This window comes from Ciconia boyciana, chromosome 12 (assembly GCF_034638445.1).
Source record: "Ciconia boyciana chromosome 12, ASM3463844v1, whole genome shotgun sequence".
Lineage (NCBI taxonomy): Eukaryota > Metazoa > Chordata > Aves > Ciconiiformes > Ciconiidae > Ciconia > Ciconia boyciana.
In genome coordinates, this window is record NC_132945.1 from 21,179,567 (window position 1) to 21,197,383 (window position 17,817).

General features: G+C 41.2%; 1 protein-coding gene across 1 annotated transcript in view; it reads right to left on the reverse strand.

The window, feature by feature from the left end:
- TRPC5 (transient receptor potential cation channel subfamily C member 5) overlaps positions 1-17,817 on the reverse strand; it is a 68,783-nt gene that overhangs the window by 39,686 nt on the left and 11,280 nt on the right. Inside the window, exon 2 of the mRNA XM_072876858.1 lies at positions 11,714-12,235. Coding sequence (XP_072732959.1) covers positions 11,714-12,235 — 522 coding nt within the window. The remainder of the gene's footprint in view (positions 1-11,713; positions 12,236-17,817) is intronic.

Consider the following 17,817-nt stretch of genomic DNA (forward strand, 5'->3'; position numbering starts at 1 on the left):
ATAGTGCTGACATAATGTTGTCCAGGATTGTCCCTACCTGTAGACAAAGCCTGTAGATGCATTTCTGGGGGAGGTAATGCAAAGAGCAAGCTCCTTCTCCATTACCTGTTGAGCAGAACCTGTCCTTATCTGAAGATACAGTTCACTTAAAGACTACGAGATAAGATGCAACTCAGAGTACCTTGTGAGGACAATGCCACTGTGTCACCAGTGGGCAAGATGCTCAGTCTCCTGGCTTCTGAAAACGGGAATGAGTGTCTTTGCCTTTCCAAGAAGTGAGATCAGCCACTTCAATGATGGTTGGGAAGAGGCTACTGGAATACAAAGTCTTTTATGTTCTCTCTTTCTTCTTTCAGTCTTGCCAGGGTCTTTGTGTAACATTTGGCTTGCAGCTGGACTGTGCTATTAGAGAATTTCATTTTCAATGTTCATCATACTCATTGTCACCTGATCCTCTACCAAGGGGAAGGATTTTAAGGGAAAAAAGCAGCTGCTGGATGGTGTGTCTTTTTCTTAATATCTAATCTTTACTGATATTTTTATGTCACCTAAATTCTACTTCTCAGGAATTAAATGCTTTCTGCATGCTGTGCCATTAATATAACTGTCAAACACAGAAATTATGTTCCACCCCCCCTCGCCTTATCTATGGGGAAATCCCTTATCTCTCACAGTCATAAGTAATTTAGGATCAGACACAGATGGGCTGAGATGTGAATGCCTCAGGGAGCAACTGAAATAGCTCCCTGATAGACATCACAGGGGCTGAGCGCAGTACCTCTCTGCATTTATTCTGATTATCGTGAAGGCTGCCAACAGGCTCTTCTGTTTGGAGTTTGTTGGAGTTCTTTTCTGTACTCTTGCTGCGGATGGTGATAGTGAATGCTCTTCATAGATGAATAAGCACTAATTTGTAACTGCAGAGCCCTGTGTTAATAAGCGGGACCGAGTTCTTCTATCAGTCAGCTATATCAGCTCCCAGTGAGGTTACCACTGAGAGCCAAATGTGACATGGGAGCCATGAAATTACCTTTAGTTCCCCTGTCTGACACTCATTTCAATAGGTTAGACCTCACCAACAGCACTGTATCCCACAGCGTCTAAAACATGGCAGCTGAATACCTGCAAGGTTGCTGTGTTTGGGGGTATCATTGTATGCTGCTGCCCTCTACAATTAAAGCTATTTTGGCTTTGGAAAGGCAGATTTTCACATGAACCGAGCTAGATTTTGCAGTCTGTGTGACAATTGGGCAACGGCAATGTCTGATGTAGTAGTATAAGGATATATTTTAGCTAGATCTGTAAAGAATGTAGATTTCCTGTGAATACAATTCTATCATGAACAGGATAAATGTCATTGCCGTTCTCCACTCAGTAGAAGGCCCTGTCCCATCCTGCAGAGGCACTGCCTTGCACCCTCTCTCTGGCAGATGGAAGGGAGGTGTCTCTGAAGACACACGTCTTCCCCCAGTGCTGGCGAGCACAGTGCGGCCAGGCAGGGCTGTGAGCAGCAGGTCTATGCCCCTCTTCATCCCCGGGTGCCAGCAGGGGTGATCTACCCAGGCACAGAAGAACCTACTCCACCCGCATCAGTACAACTGCAGATGGACTGGGGAGAGCACAGCCTTTTGTACTTGAATTTTCAGAATCAATTGGCTAGAATTTCTTTCCTCCCATGAAGATATAGGAAACTCCTACACTGTCAGTCCTACCACAGACTTGGGTTTATCAATCAATGCCAAATCTTAATGTCTTAACCCACAAAGCTTAATACACACTGTTCAATAGCCCAAACATGCTGTAACGCTCGGCACAATGTCAACAGGCACATGGATCACACTGCGCAATGAAGTGATCCTCTTTACTCTAAGTTTGACTTCAGGAACATGAAATGGCATGCAAAGAAATGAACTTTAAAAATCCATCTTCTTCCTGCACTCCCAAATCCTGGAGATGCTCCTGCTCAAACCGAGTAGCACAACACACTTCCAGTGCAACAGACAAACCACTGCGCCTCCCTTTCGTACCAAGGACAGGATCTTCTGAGGAAGAAAGGAAATGCGGTTGTTGTGTCAGTTTGATTGCTCTTAAAGGAAATTCCAGTGGGCAATACTGAAAGAGCTACATTTCTAAATTAGCCCAAGACAGAAGAGAGAAGCTATCTGTGGCCTAATTTGATGTCTGCTGCAGAGAGCCAGTAAGCCCTATGAGATCAGATATTCTACATAAGAAATACCAGCCTCCTCAAGTTTGCAGTGTTGCAAGCAGTGAGATGAATAAGAAAATCCTCTTTTGTAGCACATTTCTTTTTAAAGTTCAACCTTGTTAATGACTGCAAAGTTATTTACATTCTGCTGCTGAATTGTGAGCTGCAGAGGGTAAACACCTAATGGTTGTTCATCCTGTTAATTAAGTACTTTCTGCAACAGGAAAAAAAGGAAGAAATGAGACAAAGAAGTTGGAGGGGAGGCTGGATAACTCGGGGAAAAAGGACTACAACTCAACATTCCTCATCAGGCACTTCCAAGAGATAGTATTTTTTTCTCAGGAAAATATAGGATGAATATCCTATCAAAAACACAGCTGCTACTCACATGCCTGTTACTACTAACAGTGAAGCACTGATGCACATCCAAATGGCAGTCGTTCCTGCCATTAAGAAGATCCCTAGCTGAGCAGGAAGAGTCCTTCAAGAAAACCAGGTGCTACCCAAATTGCTCAGTCCCTCTGCTGGTGAATAAAACAAACTCCAGATCCTCCACAGATGAACATATGGCCTCAAATTATACAGAATTTTGTCTAATCTGTTCTTAAAATATTTTAAGTGATGATGACACATGAGTTTTAACTAAAGGTCTCCTATCCATAACACATCTCTTGATGGTAGCAGACATGAACTCAGCTTAAGCAGTAGCAATTGGAAATTCACCAGTGATGTGAATGCTGGCAAATGGCAAGACTGAATAACCTCTAAAAGGCTGCTACAGTTCCATCAAAATTCATAGTTTTCACAAATTTATGTTGGATTGGTTTAAATACTTAAATAAAAGAGGTCCCGCATATTCTAGGACAAAGGTAGAAGCTTGCAAATCCTGGGTACCTACCCATGGAAGAAGCATTTAACAAAGTATTTAAGCTTGAAATTAAATCCATCTCTACTCAGAGCGCTTAAACGTGTGTTTAGCTATAGGTTTGTATTTATGGCCTGTGTCAGCAGGATTTAAGTGCAGGCATAAATTCTGCACTGAATAAAGGCAAGCTGCTGAACGGTGCTTCTGGAGGCCAACCTCTGTTAGCAAACACCCCACCAGACATGGTTTGTCTGGGTCAGACCCTGAGCAAGAGTCCAGACGTAAGCAAAACTTTTCAGCATTTATTTTAGCAGACAGAAGACTACAGTTGATAAATAAATTCCTGTAGGAAGTATTTCAGCAAACATTCCAGGATACAGCTCTGTTACAAAGATTAAGTAGGCATAGGCTGGGTTTCAGAGGCAGAGTGCTGCAGTACAAGCAAGTGCTGAATATGTGCGATATACCTAAGACAGTCAGTTAATTCACAACACGCTAACTGGTTTCCAAGAGCTGAACAGGAGATATCGAACACATCCTACAGAAGCACTGAAAAAACATTCAGGCTAAAAACTGTGTTGAGACAAATCTTGCAGAGTTTCCTGAGTCCTCTTGCAGGCAGCACTTCAAAGAGTTACAGATCTTGCAAATGAATACCAGGAGCTCTCACAGGCTTTAGCTGAAGTGGAGAAGGTATTGACTTTTAAGTAAAAGGCTGAGTTTATTCTCCCTAGTGAATTTCTAACATTTACATTAAATAAGTGATAAGCAAAGCAAACATGAGAATTTTAAAAGTCATTCACAAGTATTTTTAAATACATACCTACTTTACCCTATTAGGGTTAATAAAAAGTTCTAAAAATATTTTTCATTTGCTTCCTTTCTGACCTGAGAAATATCTATGCTGAAAATATTTAATTTTGGTTTCTTTTTTCTTTCTACCTTACCTTCTCCTGAAGGAGTAAATTCACTCCAATATCCAGGAAAGAACAGACCAGTGTACTATAAACACTTCTCACATTGTTGGGAACCTCTAAAGGCTACCTCTGCTTCTGAGTAATATCACCATTGTAGGGTGAGGAGGACGTATTCTTTGCTGAAGGATGTTTACTCGGCCAGCTAGGGTTTGTAGAGAAAGAAGAAGAACACAAAAACTGCAGTCACAGCTTTTAAATGCCATTCTGCACAAGATCTCAGTTTGGGGGGGTTATGATTAACTCATCTATCCATCTCATGTATTTTGGAGTGAAGAGCTATGGGGTAACTATGTTCTCAATCATGAGACACCTCAATGGCTCGTCTGGATGATGATGGTTCTGACGTATACATAAGAGGTGTAAGGGGAGTGGAATCGCAGTTCTTTTCTCTATATATCTCATAACACTCTTCTCGTAACACAGTAAGTGACAGAAGTAAAGCTGAAATTCACAGAAATCAGATAAATAACAATGACCACTTCTATATCCAAAAGGGAGAATCCATACCAATATTTTTTCCACAGAGTTTATTATTTCAGGGTATCATTCAAAGTGAAGTATGAAATAACATGATACACTCTTCACTACTGATGTAAAGCTGATTCTGAAAGGCACTCTAGACCTTCAGACGTGGTAAGACTGAACGCTTGGCTTATACAATATACAAGGCGTCACTTCTCCTTTCCAGTTTCTGTTGTCTATAGAAAGCAAATCAATCATGTCCTGTACTTTAACTTTGGCTTCCCAAGCCTCTTCTCCTGCTGGCAAGAAGACTGATGGGATACATGAAGTTAAGGGAACTGATGAACTCACTAAATCATTCTTGAATGTTCTTAAAACAGTGGCAATCCCTTTAGCTTTCAACGTATTTCCTGTCTTTGTCCAAGAGATCATTTAAGACAGAGGCACGAGGCACCAAAAAGGACTTAAAGAATGATCCAGGCATTTACTGCCTGCTACACGTTCCACTAACACAAGCAGAGTCCTTGTCCTTGACTGACATACCGGTCTTACGTTGTTTTTTCAAATTTGTGCATGGCAAGATTAGTCAGAGATGATTTTGCTGTCAAAAGATAGTCTCCTGCAGTTCTGTTCTGTGACAGCTGCAATATGTGGCTAACCTTCATCAAGTTGGAACATTTTGGTGTTACGTGAATAATATACCGAGTAATACTGTTTCCTCAAATAAACATTCAAGTCCACTTTGTCAAACTGATGAACCATCAGTTTGACAATTCAGTTCTCTGAATATTTCTTCTTCTTCTTCTTCTTCTTCTTCTTCTTCTTCTTCTTCTTCTTCTTCTTCTTCTTCTTCTTCTTCTTCTTCTTCTTCTTCCAAGTTTGGAGGGAAGTTACACTTCAGTGCCACTTGTCCTAATTTTTGTAACACAATGCAGCTGTACGGGTTAAATTTCCATGCTAATTTCCAAAACTGAACAAATAGATCCAGCAACTGCAGAAACCTATAGAGTAGGGGCTCCAAGACATGCACCACGCACCCCACTGCCCCATCAGCGATCAGCAGGAAAGACTGTTTTAAGGGTGCAAATGCAGATAAGTCTCCCCACCTGTCACCCCAAAGTCCAGCTGCTGAGACTGTTAATAGCAGCTCAGTAGGTACCACATGCATGGAAGATTTTGTAATGTGGTCATCTGCCTGCTGGGATTGAGTCTGAAAAAAAACCAGCTTCATTTAGTGTAGGCCACTGTTCACACATCAGATGGTAACTTTGCTGCATACAAGAATGAATGAATGAATGCTGTTGGAAAATAAAAGGTGACATTTGGACATTCAGTGCTTTAGAAATCCCTAAACTTACATTCAGGTTTGTGGTGTAGGGCAGATCTGGAAGTAGCATAACCACACCATCCTCACCATCTAACACCATAAGGGATACAGATGTTCCAGGTCACTAGAAAGGGAAAAAGCTTCCACAAGGAGCAGCTCCGCTTCCCCCATCTAGTCCTAATAAAGATCTTTTCATGACATGGTATGATTTCATTCTAGAAACCTGAAAGTAAAAGCCTGTTTATTAATCTTCTGAGCTGTGCAGGCTCACCAAAAAGCTAGCTTTTTATTGTGCCTTTAAAGAGCACAATACAAATATTCAGCCCTGTATCATTATATCTCCAGGCAGTGTGGCAAGAGAACAGGAAAAACCATGTGAGAATAACTTAGCACTGCCTGCAAGCAACGAAAGATCTGTGGCTATCCATCAAGATACCTGAATGGCTTTCAAAACAGGTAAACAAGGTGCAGTAGATGAGCTTTGATTTTCACAGACTTCGCAATTCATTTTTCGTGCATCTCTGATATTTTTAAAAGCTGCTCTTATACACTAACTAAAGTGCCCTTAGAAATTCGCCAGGTTTATGCATACTCCCTGGAGAATGATGCTGTGCTTCGAACAGCAGCCACACAGTTGACAAGAGTCAAGACACAGCTGAAAAATATGTGGCATGGCAGGAACGATTATTCATTCACTCCAGTACTGAATCTCAGGAGGTACTTCTCTATGTAAATGTCTTGGAAAAAAAGAACTAAAACTTTTGAAGCTTCATCCTGAAGACAAAAGAGCAAAGAGCACTGTTTTTAAATTAGAAAAGCAAACAATTCTACTTCTCTCCTTTCCTGTCACTGATTTAGAGTACAGTGAGTAAGAGAGACTAAGGTTAAGGATTCTGAGAGGGAATTTCATGCACTCCTTTGATCTAGTTCAGTGGAAGTGCTAAGCAATATAGTCATAGGTAAAACACATTTTTTTTCTGAGTGTCTTGTGTTGTGTGTGTTTCTTACGGACATATAAACTAAACCTGCATATCTGCAACTATCAGTACCAGAAAAATGCAACACACTAAAAACCCACTGCTGTGATGTTTCACTTCATTTTGAAGATGTGAATGACCTGTGGTGGAGAGCAGGAAAGCAGGAATATGCTGAACATATATTGCTATTCTTGTGGCTTAGCAGAATGTTATATACAAAGAGAAATCTGCCCTTTTACACCTGATTCACTGCTACACCTATGGTTGCTTTACACTATTTTGGTAATGCAAAAAAAACCTTAAAGACATAAAAATTATATTTGCATTCAGCCTATGCTCTGATTCTCTAATACAGCGATGGTGCACTGTACATACAACTGTGCTTTACGTGACTGGCAAGATCCTAAGAGACTACTTTTCCGCATCTTTTCTTAGAAATGCAAACAAATTAACAAATGCAGAGCTAATTTGGTGCCAGAACAGCACAGTGAAGATTGATCCCCAACAGCTGAGCTGTGCCTTTTCTTATAAAGTCTTCAGCACCTTTCTCCTTCCAAAATTAGTCATGAATAAAACAATTTGAAAAGTAATAATATGAAGACAAATGCCATATACTACAGAGCATTTATGAAAAGCCTACTTTGTCTCTTAGACCATGAATTCCCGTGATCCTATGAAAATAATTTCTTTTGAAAGTGGACTGAGAAAACTGACATGTCTGTGCTGGATCTAACTCGTCATGTTTCGCAGTGTACTAGAGCTGTCCTCATTTTTTTCTAATATTTGGTGACTGCCATGCAAACACTGATCACACCATTAAATCCTTCCTATCTTCTAAAGAAATGATCAGGGCCCTTTTGTAATTTGAAACTGAGGACATGACCATTCTACACTTAAGATGAGATGGAGAGGGAGCTTGTGAACATTGCACAGCATGTTTTTAACGTTTACTACCATAAAATATACTACAAAGCTACCTTAGGGCACATTTTAATCTTTCCTGTATAACTGAAATTTTTCCTTCTGTATAAACAGTAATTTACCTTCTAGGATATATGGGCTTATTAAAAACAAACACGAAAAGCAAGAAATTTCTCCTCCATTGTTTTGGTCCTCCTCCAAAGGAAAAAGGTCTTCTTCCTCATGAGCAACACATCTGTCAGTTTATAAAATACTTAACACATGTAATGTTTGGGAGAAGTCAAAACTTGTACCTCCCAGGCTTTTTTTGTTGAAAAAAAAAAAGAATGAGAGATTTTTCTGCCCTCGTAAAGATGAAACCCGTATCTGTGTCATGAGGCAGAAATGCACTGGCAGTGGGATTTACCTGGGGATACAGACTGAGGTGGAGCCTTTGTGATGAGACCAGTATTTCTCTGGAGGTAGGACTGAGCTGAAGTGGCTCCCCTCGCTAATCCAGCCCTCGTCCAGGTTGCTCGCTGTGAAGACTGAGGCACTCAGGCCAGATCAAAAGATGAAGTTGTGTATACCGTGAGTATGTTTACTGGATTCAGTGCAGGGAACAGGGATTTGTGTCCGTGGCAGGGCTGATGATTGCTAATTGTTTGCTAGAACTTAACGTACAAGATCAGATTTTTCTCCAGTAGCTAGGTGCCAAAAGATGCAGCTAATACCACAGTGGAATTTCAAAATGCCTCAGCAAGATAAATGTCTAATCTCCAACAGGATTTAGGCACTTAACCAGATTATACTCTGTTTAAAATCTTATTGCCTACTTAGCTGCATATTTAGCAGCCTAACTAGCTTTAAAAAGCTTTCCTCCAAGGGCCTGGTTTGGAGCAAGAACTGCCCATAGATGTCTAGCTTTTCCCATTGGGATTTTTTCAGTCCTGTAAGTTCACTGCCGGAGATCATCAACCTGCACTAGAAATTTGAATGCTGTTACTTTTCTGCACGTGGAACAAACCAGCACCTACTCTTCAGTATGGGAGTGCAATGCGGGGGGAAAAAAAGGCACAGTGGGTTCATCTGAAATGCCTTGGATTTCAGGCATTTTCAATGCCTTGAAAATGTCTGGTACAGAGTACTCTTGAATTTGCAGATCACTTATGCTGGGACAAAGAAAAAGTAACTTTAAGATCTACTCCCTACCCAAAACACACAGTACTGCCCCTCCATCCAAAGGCAATGACCTCTTTACCAATTCCCTCTTAACAACTTCTCTAGAAAGAACCTTGAATATATCTGCCCGATTAAACTGAAATGGAATAATTTCATATTTGGGGGGAAATTTTGAGGTTTACTTCACTCAAAAAGAAAAAAGCTGCAGGAAATTTGTCTAGCAATTAGTCCAAAATCAATGTGAGATTACACATTCTTTATGCTGAATATGAAGAACTAACAACTGCAGTAACAATTTACAGCCCCAGAAAATAACTAAGGTCCACTTTGGATTTTCATCTTAGGCTACTAGAGATTTAACTTGTAACTTTGTCAACACTAAGATATAAAAAGCTTCTCCATGCAATCCAATCCCATATAATATTAAGACATAAAAAACTTCAGCAGAACAAGATCTACTTTTAAAAAGTCTGCTGTTTCTCTCTGCAGAACTGTCTTTCACAAAACCAAACTTGTTTCTATTTTCCCTCCTGTCCCCCATAAAATTTCTCTCAGTCTGATACTCTTCAATCATGATTAAAAGGCATTTCTCAGTGTCTCCCTGACAAATGTTCCTACTCATTTTTTTCAGAAGCTGGCAATGACGTTTGTATCTTGCTTGGTGTTTTGTATTGGACTAATTATCATGATAAGAAAACCAGTGCAATATTTTGTTGCATACAAACACCGTCCTGCAGGATGCGTCAGGTATTTGTGAATAACCAGGTAGGATGAGGGGGTTCAGTAGTGCTGGTTTCCCAAACTCATTCCTTCTGTCCCTGCCCACCAGTATTCTACCTGGAAACAGCACTGACTTCAGCTGGCAACACAGAGCATATTTGCTATCATTTATATGCTGGAACTGTCATGAATATGTCACAAAACATGGAATTTGTCCATATGCTTGGAATTCAGTCAAATATGCCTAAAAAAAAGAGATAAAAACTGTCAAGCAAGCAAGCAAAGATTAAAAATTTGTTACTTTCAAATAAAAGAACTTCAGGACTGTTCAGCACTACATTTCAAACACAGTGAACTCCTTCAGACTTGCAGTTTCTTAATGTGAACACAAGATAAGGGTACCCACAGGTTTATGCCTGGATGTCAATAGTGAGCCTGAACTGTGACAAGACTTTGAAATCAGCAGTGATCTACACACGGCAGTGCCAGTGGTATCCTGGCTGCTGAAGGGTGTCTGTGGGTGCAGCGTCTGTGGCTATCAGGCCAGTAAAAAAAAACGGAATTAGAGTTTCTGGCCCTTCTTCAATTCAAGGAACATTTGACCTTATATGCTGTATTACCCTTCTCCAGACTAATTCTTCACTGCTTGTTGGGGACCCTAAAGCACTTAGGGTGTTACCTAACCCTGTCAGCTAGAGTAAAAAACACAACCTGACATGAAGCCAGTGAGCCTTGCTGAAACCTCACTGGAGTAGCCCAGTAAGAGCAGTAAGTGACCATGTGCTAGATCCCAGAAACCTTGAGGCTTCAGCTCCAGCTTGCTGCATCAAGGGGCTGGTAGTCAGGAGGCCTAACAGACCAAAGGGAAGAAAGGAGAATCTGCATCTTTCACTTCTTGACTGTTGTACCTCAGATGACGCAAGCAGCTATTAAGGGACGTGGAATGTATCGTATCAGGCTATCCTCATGTGGGTCAATGCATAAAACAAAGCGTCAAATGTGGGGAAGACAGTGAAAAGAGTAATGTGGCAGGCTTTTCCGCCACTCCTGTCACCCTCTGGACACAGAAGAATGTGATAGACATTGCAATTCAGTTCCTCAACCGAGCAAGCTAAATTCCTCCTTCAGATAACCTGGAACATCACTGGCCAACAGTAATATGTCATCTACTAAATTCTGTCCAGGCTTGGAAAGAGAAAGAAAATCCAGAGCCAACTAATGAAACTGTTGTCAGCATTCTCCTTGAGTTCATGGCCTTTACTGAATCAACTTATAAATCTCTGGATTTGCAGGGCTTCTGAAAGGCTCTGTGGCCTTTAGCTGAAGTATGTCTTTCCTTTCTGGGACTATGGGCAGGAGTTTGAATTTCTGGGAATTGCTTCTCAGTTCCTAAAACACAGATGAATCAAGGAGCAAGAATCAACCTGAGGTGTCTCAGGTGTGAAGAAGTATTTGCATGACGTGATCCACTTCCTAGCATCACATGAGCATTTTCACCTAACAAAATTGCTGGTAACATGGAGACTTGGGACAGTGAGAGTGCTCTTGATCTCTCCTGCTCTCTTTTGCTGCTGTTGTTTCTCTGGCCCTTATGAGTTAGTGTTGAATGGGTGCTAGGAAGTGTTTGGTGGCTGGAGGAAGTGAATTGTATATGATATAATTTCCTGCAGTCAAGACCTTCATGAGCCAGGCTACCCCTTCCAGCTTTTGGTTCCTATATAAAAGCAGCTACTGGGAAAAACTTTTGGAGCTAACAAACATGGAAATCTCGGAAGGCTGTTCTTTGCAGGGGGATGGGTTACAATGAAATGGCATTCAAGTATCTTTGCAACAGAAAGTGGCGGTGCCGTAGAAGTCATAACCCACTGCAGCAAGTCCTAGTTCTGTTGCCCTCAACTGTCATCAGAGTCACACTGTCACCAAGGTGCACTGAACCTCCTGCAGCCTCCACTTGCACGTGGTTCTCCACTCGACCCAAACTCACCCCTGCTGGCTCTCAGCTAGCAACCCTGAACAAACCCATGGAGACTAGAGAAATGAATCATTTTACCCAATACATGAAGCCTCCACGCACCTTCGCATTTAGATGACTCTTACCTCTTTCTGGTGATACTTTATTGCTACCTTTAGCTTTGCCAAATCATGACATTTTTGGGGATCCAGCTCTTCGCTTTGATCATCTCTGTGATTGAGAATGATCTCCAATTCTCGGGAACTCCGTGCTTGATCCAAAAGGTCCTTAGCAAAACGCTTGCACTGCTGTGAAAGCTCTTCATATTCAGCCTTGAACTCATTTTCCACTTTGCTGAGCTCCTTCAGCTCCCAGCCCAGTCGGAAGGCCGTCAAGATGGGGTCTTCACTTGATAAGGCAATCAACGAAGGGCTGGCTAAGGCTTTGTAGATGTTCAGCCTTGACCTGGAATGCCTCAGGCTGTCCACCTCCGAACTGGAGACACATTCCACACAGTTGCATCTGATCTGGTGTGGGCGTGGAATTGTTACCCGTCTTTGGACAAGCAGTTTGATGATTTCATAGTTGTTGGTGTGAGCCGCCAGCATTATTGGGGTGATATCTGGAGTGAATTCTGAAAACTGGGTGTCCATCATCAAGGTTGGAACCTATATAAAAGGGATAAACCATAGTCATATTTCATGTGGAACAGCAGAAATCAGATGTCCTTCCTTCATACTTTTGAAGTGATGTCATAACAAAACAGAGTTTTTATAACACCTTCTGGTCTTTAAATCCTATTGTATCCATGCACACGCACATGCTGCTGTTCTGGCAAAACTATCTTCCCCCAAATCATGCCTGTCTTCGCCCCGAGCAGGAACCTGTGACCATTCAGTTCCCAGTCTGCTGTAAAAGTCAGTCACATCCCCATCTGAATGCTTTATATGTGAACCTGTTCTGAAATGGGTATTGGTTCATATACCAAAAGGCAGACTTTTGTAGGAAAAAAGGAAGACAAAAGGCCCAGGTAACTACACAAAAAGAAAGGAAATTCTAGAAAAGAGTGAACACTGAATAGATTCCCATATCTATCATGATCTGCATTATGTATCTGCATTAGCAGGCCAAGAACCTGCTGACAGCAGGCCCTACACAAACCAAACCAAACCAAACACTGGTCTGCAGTTGAGCAAAGCTCTTCCTCACCTTTTCCCTACTGTTTTTATTTGAAAATACTTTTCAGTGGAAGGATACATTACATAACTGCCCTCAGAATAGATTTGGGGGTTTTTTAAATGGGTTTGAAAAAATTTAAATGTAAAATTAATGAGCCATAGTCCACTACAAATAAGACACTCCAGGGTGTGCATTATTCAGCTACTTTTGCACTTCTCAAAAGATGAGCTTAATGCACACCCTGTTGTGTCTTATTACTATATGCAGAGTGCAAAATTAGACCAAAATGCTCTTACATCCCAAGCACGCAGTGTGTTTCCATTTGCAGCACAGGCAGCTCTCTTTGTTGTGTGTTAATCATTACTCAAGCATACTGTACTTCGTGTGCCCACCACTCTTGCCCTGGCAGTTGGCATCCTGCTGCTCAAGGGGTGATTGCTGGTTTTGGTGAACAGTAGGCCTGCTTCCCCTTGCAAATGCCAAAGGTGTTTCAGAGAAACTGTTGTCAAAGAGTCCTAATGACAGGAAACATTACTCAGTCTGTAAAAATCCAAAAGTAAAGCAGCGATAAAGTAGCATGAAGTAACCAGTTAGAAATCCTTCTGTAGGATATACCTAAGACTTGTTGTGAGACAGTGTACCTCTAACCACTGAATCTGAGTTCCCTAGGAGTTAAGTGCTTCTATAGCACTAAAGAGCTAAAGACTCCTGGGCTGTAGTTGATTGATAAACCTTTACATAACCCAGCCGACAGCGGGACAGAGCCTGTTCACAATACCCAACACTCTCACAAAGGTCAGCAGCACACTGAGATGCAGGGTCATTTACTGGGTGGCACCCAGGGCTCACTGGGTGGCTAGAAGTATTTTGGGGAATAATACAAGTCTGCTACACTGGATGTGGCACATGAGGAGTTAAACCTCTGGCAGCCTACAGACACACAGGTGTAAAGAGGCTTTGCTAACAAGGCTGGTCCCTACAGAGGCAGCCAGGAGGGAGCCTATAAATATGGCTCATGGGGGAGAAGAGAGAATGGTAGTGAGGATTTGCTGTGGGTCATGAAGGGCTTGGTGTCTCTTAGCAAGGTTGGATAAATGTGTTTTAAGATATCTAGTAACAAACAGCTGAAAGCAGCTCTCTTGGTAAGGTCTTTGACTTTCTTTTCCTTTGCTTAGCTTGTTTAGGTAGTTTGTTAAATGTCAAGAGAAAGGTGCAGGGTTTTCTTTTTTCTCTCTTAGAAGCAATTTTTTTAAAGCCCTGATGCTTGAATAACTGCATTTATCTTTCTTCACCTCCTTTTTCGGTCAGTCACTGGCTGCTTTATTCACAGCCTTTGCCTCAAAGGAAGAATGCTTTCCCCCTCTATCACGCCTATTACTGTCAAGTTTAATCTTGTTTTTCTATGTGGAAGTTATTGTACCCAGGGCTGTGAAAAGGACTTTCAGCTTTACACAGATGAGGTATTCATGTTGCTCAGAATATGAAATGGGCACTTGCAGACAAGGTAGTAATGTTACAGGTGGGGATAGTGCTAATCTTGTCTGCTTCTGTTTGCTCCTGAGGTTTTCTAAATCTGGATGTAGGGCTCTCAAAATGGCTGTCCCAAGGTTTGGGATCATATCAGGGGTATCTATCAAGTGATCTCTCATCCCTTATTCTGGCTTATATCACAAGCCCTCACCCCCAAAATGAAGCACTACTTTGTTAGGTCTCAGGCAGCTGCAGTGTGGAAGGCATGTTTTCCTGGCCAGCATGCAGCACTTAATTAAGGGATAAGAAGCGAAATGGTGGTGCACAGACATAGAGGCTCCCTGGGGTCTGGGAGCAGATCAGTGTAAGGCCTCAAATCACAGGAGCTGAGGCTTATTTCTGATTATAGCTGAGTAGCAAACAAACACCAAAGCACAGAACAGGAATACTGTGAATGATGGCTGCTGTGACTTCTCTCTTTTCTATGCCTGGCCAATCCAAAGACCGTGCATTGGCTAAAAATTATACGTCTTGTGGTGAATATTTTTGTTGTCTTCTTGCACGGTGTTTTGATAACGTGCATCTTAATGAACAAACTGTCTTGTTTTAAAGGTGGGGCTATGCAAAGCAAGGCTTTGCTCTGAAGGCTGTATTCTACGTATTATCACTGGAGGGGCAGCAGAGATCACAACAATGCATTGTAATTGCTGATGTTCCTCCTGCGCTACTCGGACAGGTTGAGTTCATGTTTAGATCAGCTTCTTCTACGTCTTAGGCTAACTTACAGTGATGGAAGCAGAAGAGGAATAAATTATTCTACCCCAAGGGTTCTGCTAAGCTCTTCCAAGGTTATTTTCATTAAGTGACCTGAATAACAAATTCTTTTCCATTAACCTCATCACCTGACACAAGCTGTTAAGCCAAGTCCTTCAGAACCTTATTGTCACTACTTCCATAGGAGCATGTGCCTTGTCTGTATTTCATCTTGGTAATGTTCGCTTAAGAAATTAATGCTACCATTAACAACAAGTGGTTGAATGTTTGCTACCATCTTTCTAGACTTAATCCTCCTAAAGGTAGGCTGCTTACCACTGTACCACCACTTCTCTGAACAATACTGCAGTGAGTGAAAGATCCCCTTTATTTAAAAAGGCAGGGGGGAGAAACAAGCTTAATTTATTAGAGGAGAAGAAAATGGAGGATTAGCTCACATAAAAGCACTGTTCGGTATAGCTAAGCTCTCCTCTGAATGGAAAAACAAGTTTTCCAGTAGATAGTGTACTGCTGGAAAGAAGCTCTGGATAGGAAAAGCAGGAATCGCTGCTTATGTTAGTAGCTAGTACAGCATAAGAGGAGCAGAACTACAGAGCAAAAAAAGCCCCTGGCACTGAAGACCTGATGGCGTTGTTGTAGTCTTTTAGGAGTTTTACTTTAGACTTAATCGAGTCTGGTATCTGAGTGCCCTTGGAGCATGTCCTCTGGTTTAGCGTTGTGTAAAAGCAGTCCAGCTCAAGTGCTCTGAGACTGCTCAGCAATGTGAACCCAAGAGCAGTAAATGGGGAGGTTAAGGAGATACACCTCAAAAGCATGCTCCTCAACCAAACTAAAAGACTAATATGAATGCATCTTTTGCCTTTTATGGACCATGGAAGCTAATATCCAGGTTTAAACACCGGAAGATTTCAAAGCAAGCTATAGTGTTTCTACAGCATCTGTCTATGCATATAAAAAAGGACAACTAGGTGAAAAAAAAGCTGTTCTGCAGCAAAGGAATTTGCCAGTCAAGTGCAAAATCTTGAACTCTGAGGAAAGAGCCTGGCTCTATCTAATGACTATTTGGGTGTGGTTTTCTGTTTCTCTCTGTGTCTTATACTTTTCTGCCCCTCTGTATTGACAGTCTTCCTGATTACGGTCTGGTAACCCTACCAGACACTAGTCTCCCTTCACGTTCAGGTCTCTCCTCGGTGTTCACCTTTACTGGTGCTCACAGCTGCAGTCTCCCCAGATAACCCTTCAGTGCTTCAGACCTGAACTGAAAAGAGAATATTGAGAGAGTAAAGCAAAGCCTAACCACAAAAATCCTATACTTTCTTAGTTTTGTTAATCTCTAATTGTAAGCTTCTTGGGTCAGGGACAGTCTAACTATGCATCCTGTCTGGCATTGAGAATGCTGCCACTTTTGGTTGAAAATAACTAATATTACTTTTACCTGTTACAGGTGGAATTGCCACATTTTCAAGCCATCTCCATTTCATAAACTAGCATCTCACCTGGGCTGGTGTAATAAATTGTAAGTATAACCATGACAAACTGTAAATATATTAATCTGCATTATTTTCAGCTTGCATAACTTTTTGATATAAAATAACTATATGTTATAAAAGATTTTCTAATTGCCAAAAACATTGTTTTACTAAACAAAAAAACCCTCATGCAACCTCAGTGGAAAACTTAAAATGTAACACATGGAAATGGAAGCTTGGGTAACTTATTGAGCAAGGATTTACTGTTTCTAGTTTGTTTTTCTGCATGCAGCCCGATGGGGGAAGTGCATATGCCATCCGCAAGCATGGTAACAGGCACAGCCAATTTCTGTAATTCTAAAAAGGAGATTTTGTACTACATCAATTTAGCACAAGGCTCAGTGGTCAAAGGAGCTTTAGCAGTGACTGTGATTTTGTTCAGAATCGCAGTCCTGTGGTACTTCTAGCTGCAGCTCTATAAATAGAGAATGAGAGACAGAGTCAGTGTTGCTAGACTGCAGATCGGCCATGTCACCCGCAAAAGGGTCTTGAAAAAAATACATATTGTGACTGGCATGACCAATTGAATCCCGCTCCTTGCCTAAACCCATAAACAAATTTTTTCACCAACAGAACCCCATGGGCATTTATTTCCTTATGTGGGACTCTGGAAAAATGTTACATTTAAGCATTCATTTTAAGTGATGCCGCTTTCAATAACTGAATATCTTAATCAGAGATGCCTTGAGAGACATCTTGTATCAGAGTGATGACAGTATCTATATTAATACGGAGGTTGGCTTTTCTCTAAAGAGCAATTCGTTGAATGAAATGATGTAATTTGGTTAATGAAATATAATGAACAACACAAACTGATAACACAAAAGTAATGTACTTTAAGGGCTTTTGTACTGGTTATGAACAAGTTCATAACTTTGGCATAAAGCACATGTGGTTGTAGACATACTTTTGGGCAAGCTCTGCTGTTGTTATTGAAGTATTCCAGTTATTTCAATACAACTGTCCCAGAGTATCCAGCTGAAAAAAAGGCTCCTTCTGGTCTAAAATCTGCACAGTGACTTACATGCCTGTAAAGCCAAATAAAGTCTCTGCCCCTCAGACTGATACTGCAAAACAGAGAAAATTGGTACCTTTTAGTGCCTTGTAGTAAGCCAAATGCTGATACAAGGTTACTAGATGGTACATATTAACACTGAAATCAGTATCTTTGAATAAAAAATAGTATGCTATAATGCATTACTACTGAAATAATGTGAAAAATTAGATTTGTGATACTCGTATAACCAAACTTCTTTGCAACCAATAAACAAAAGCAAAATACGTTAATCCAGATACAT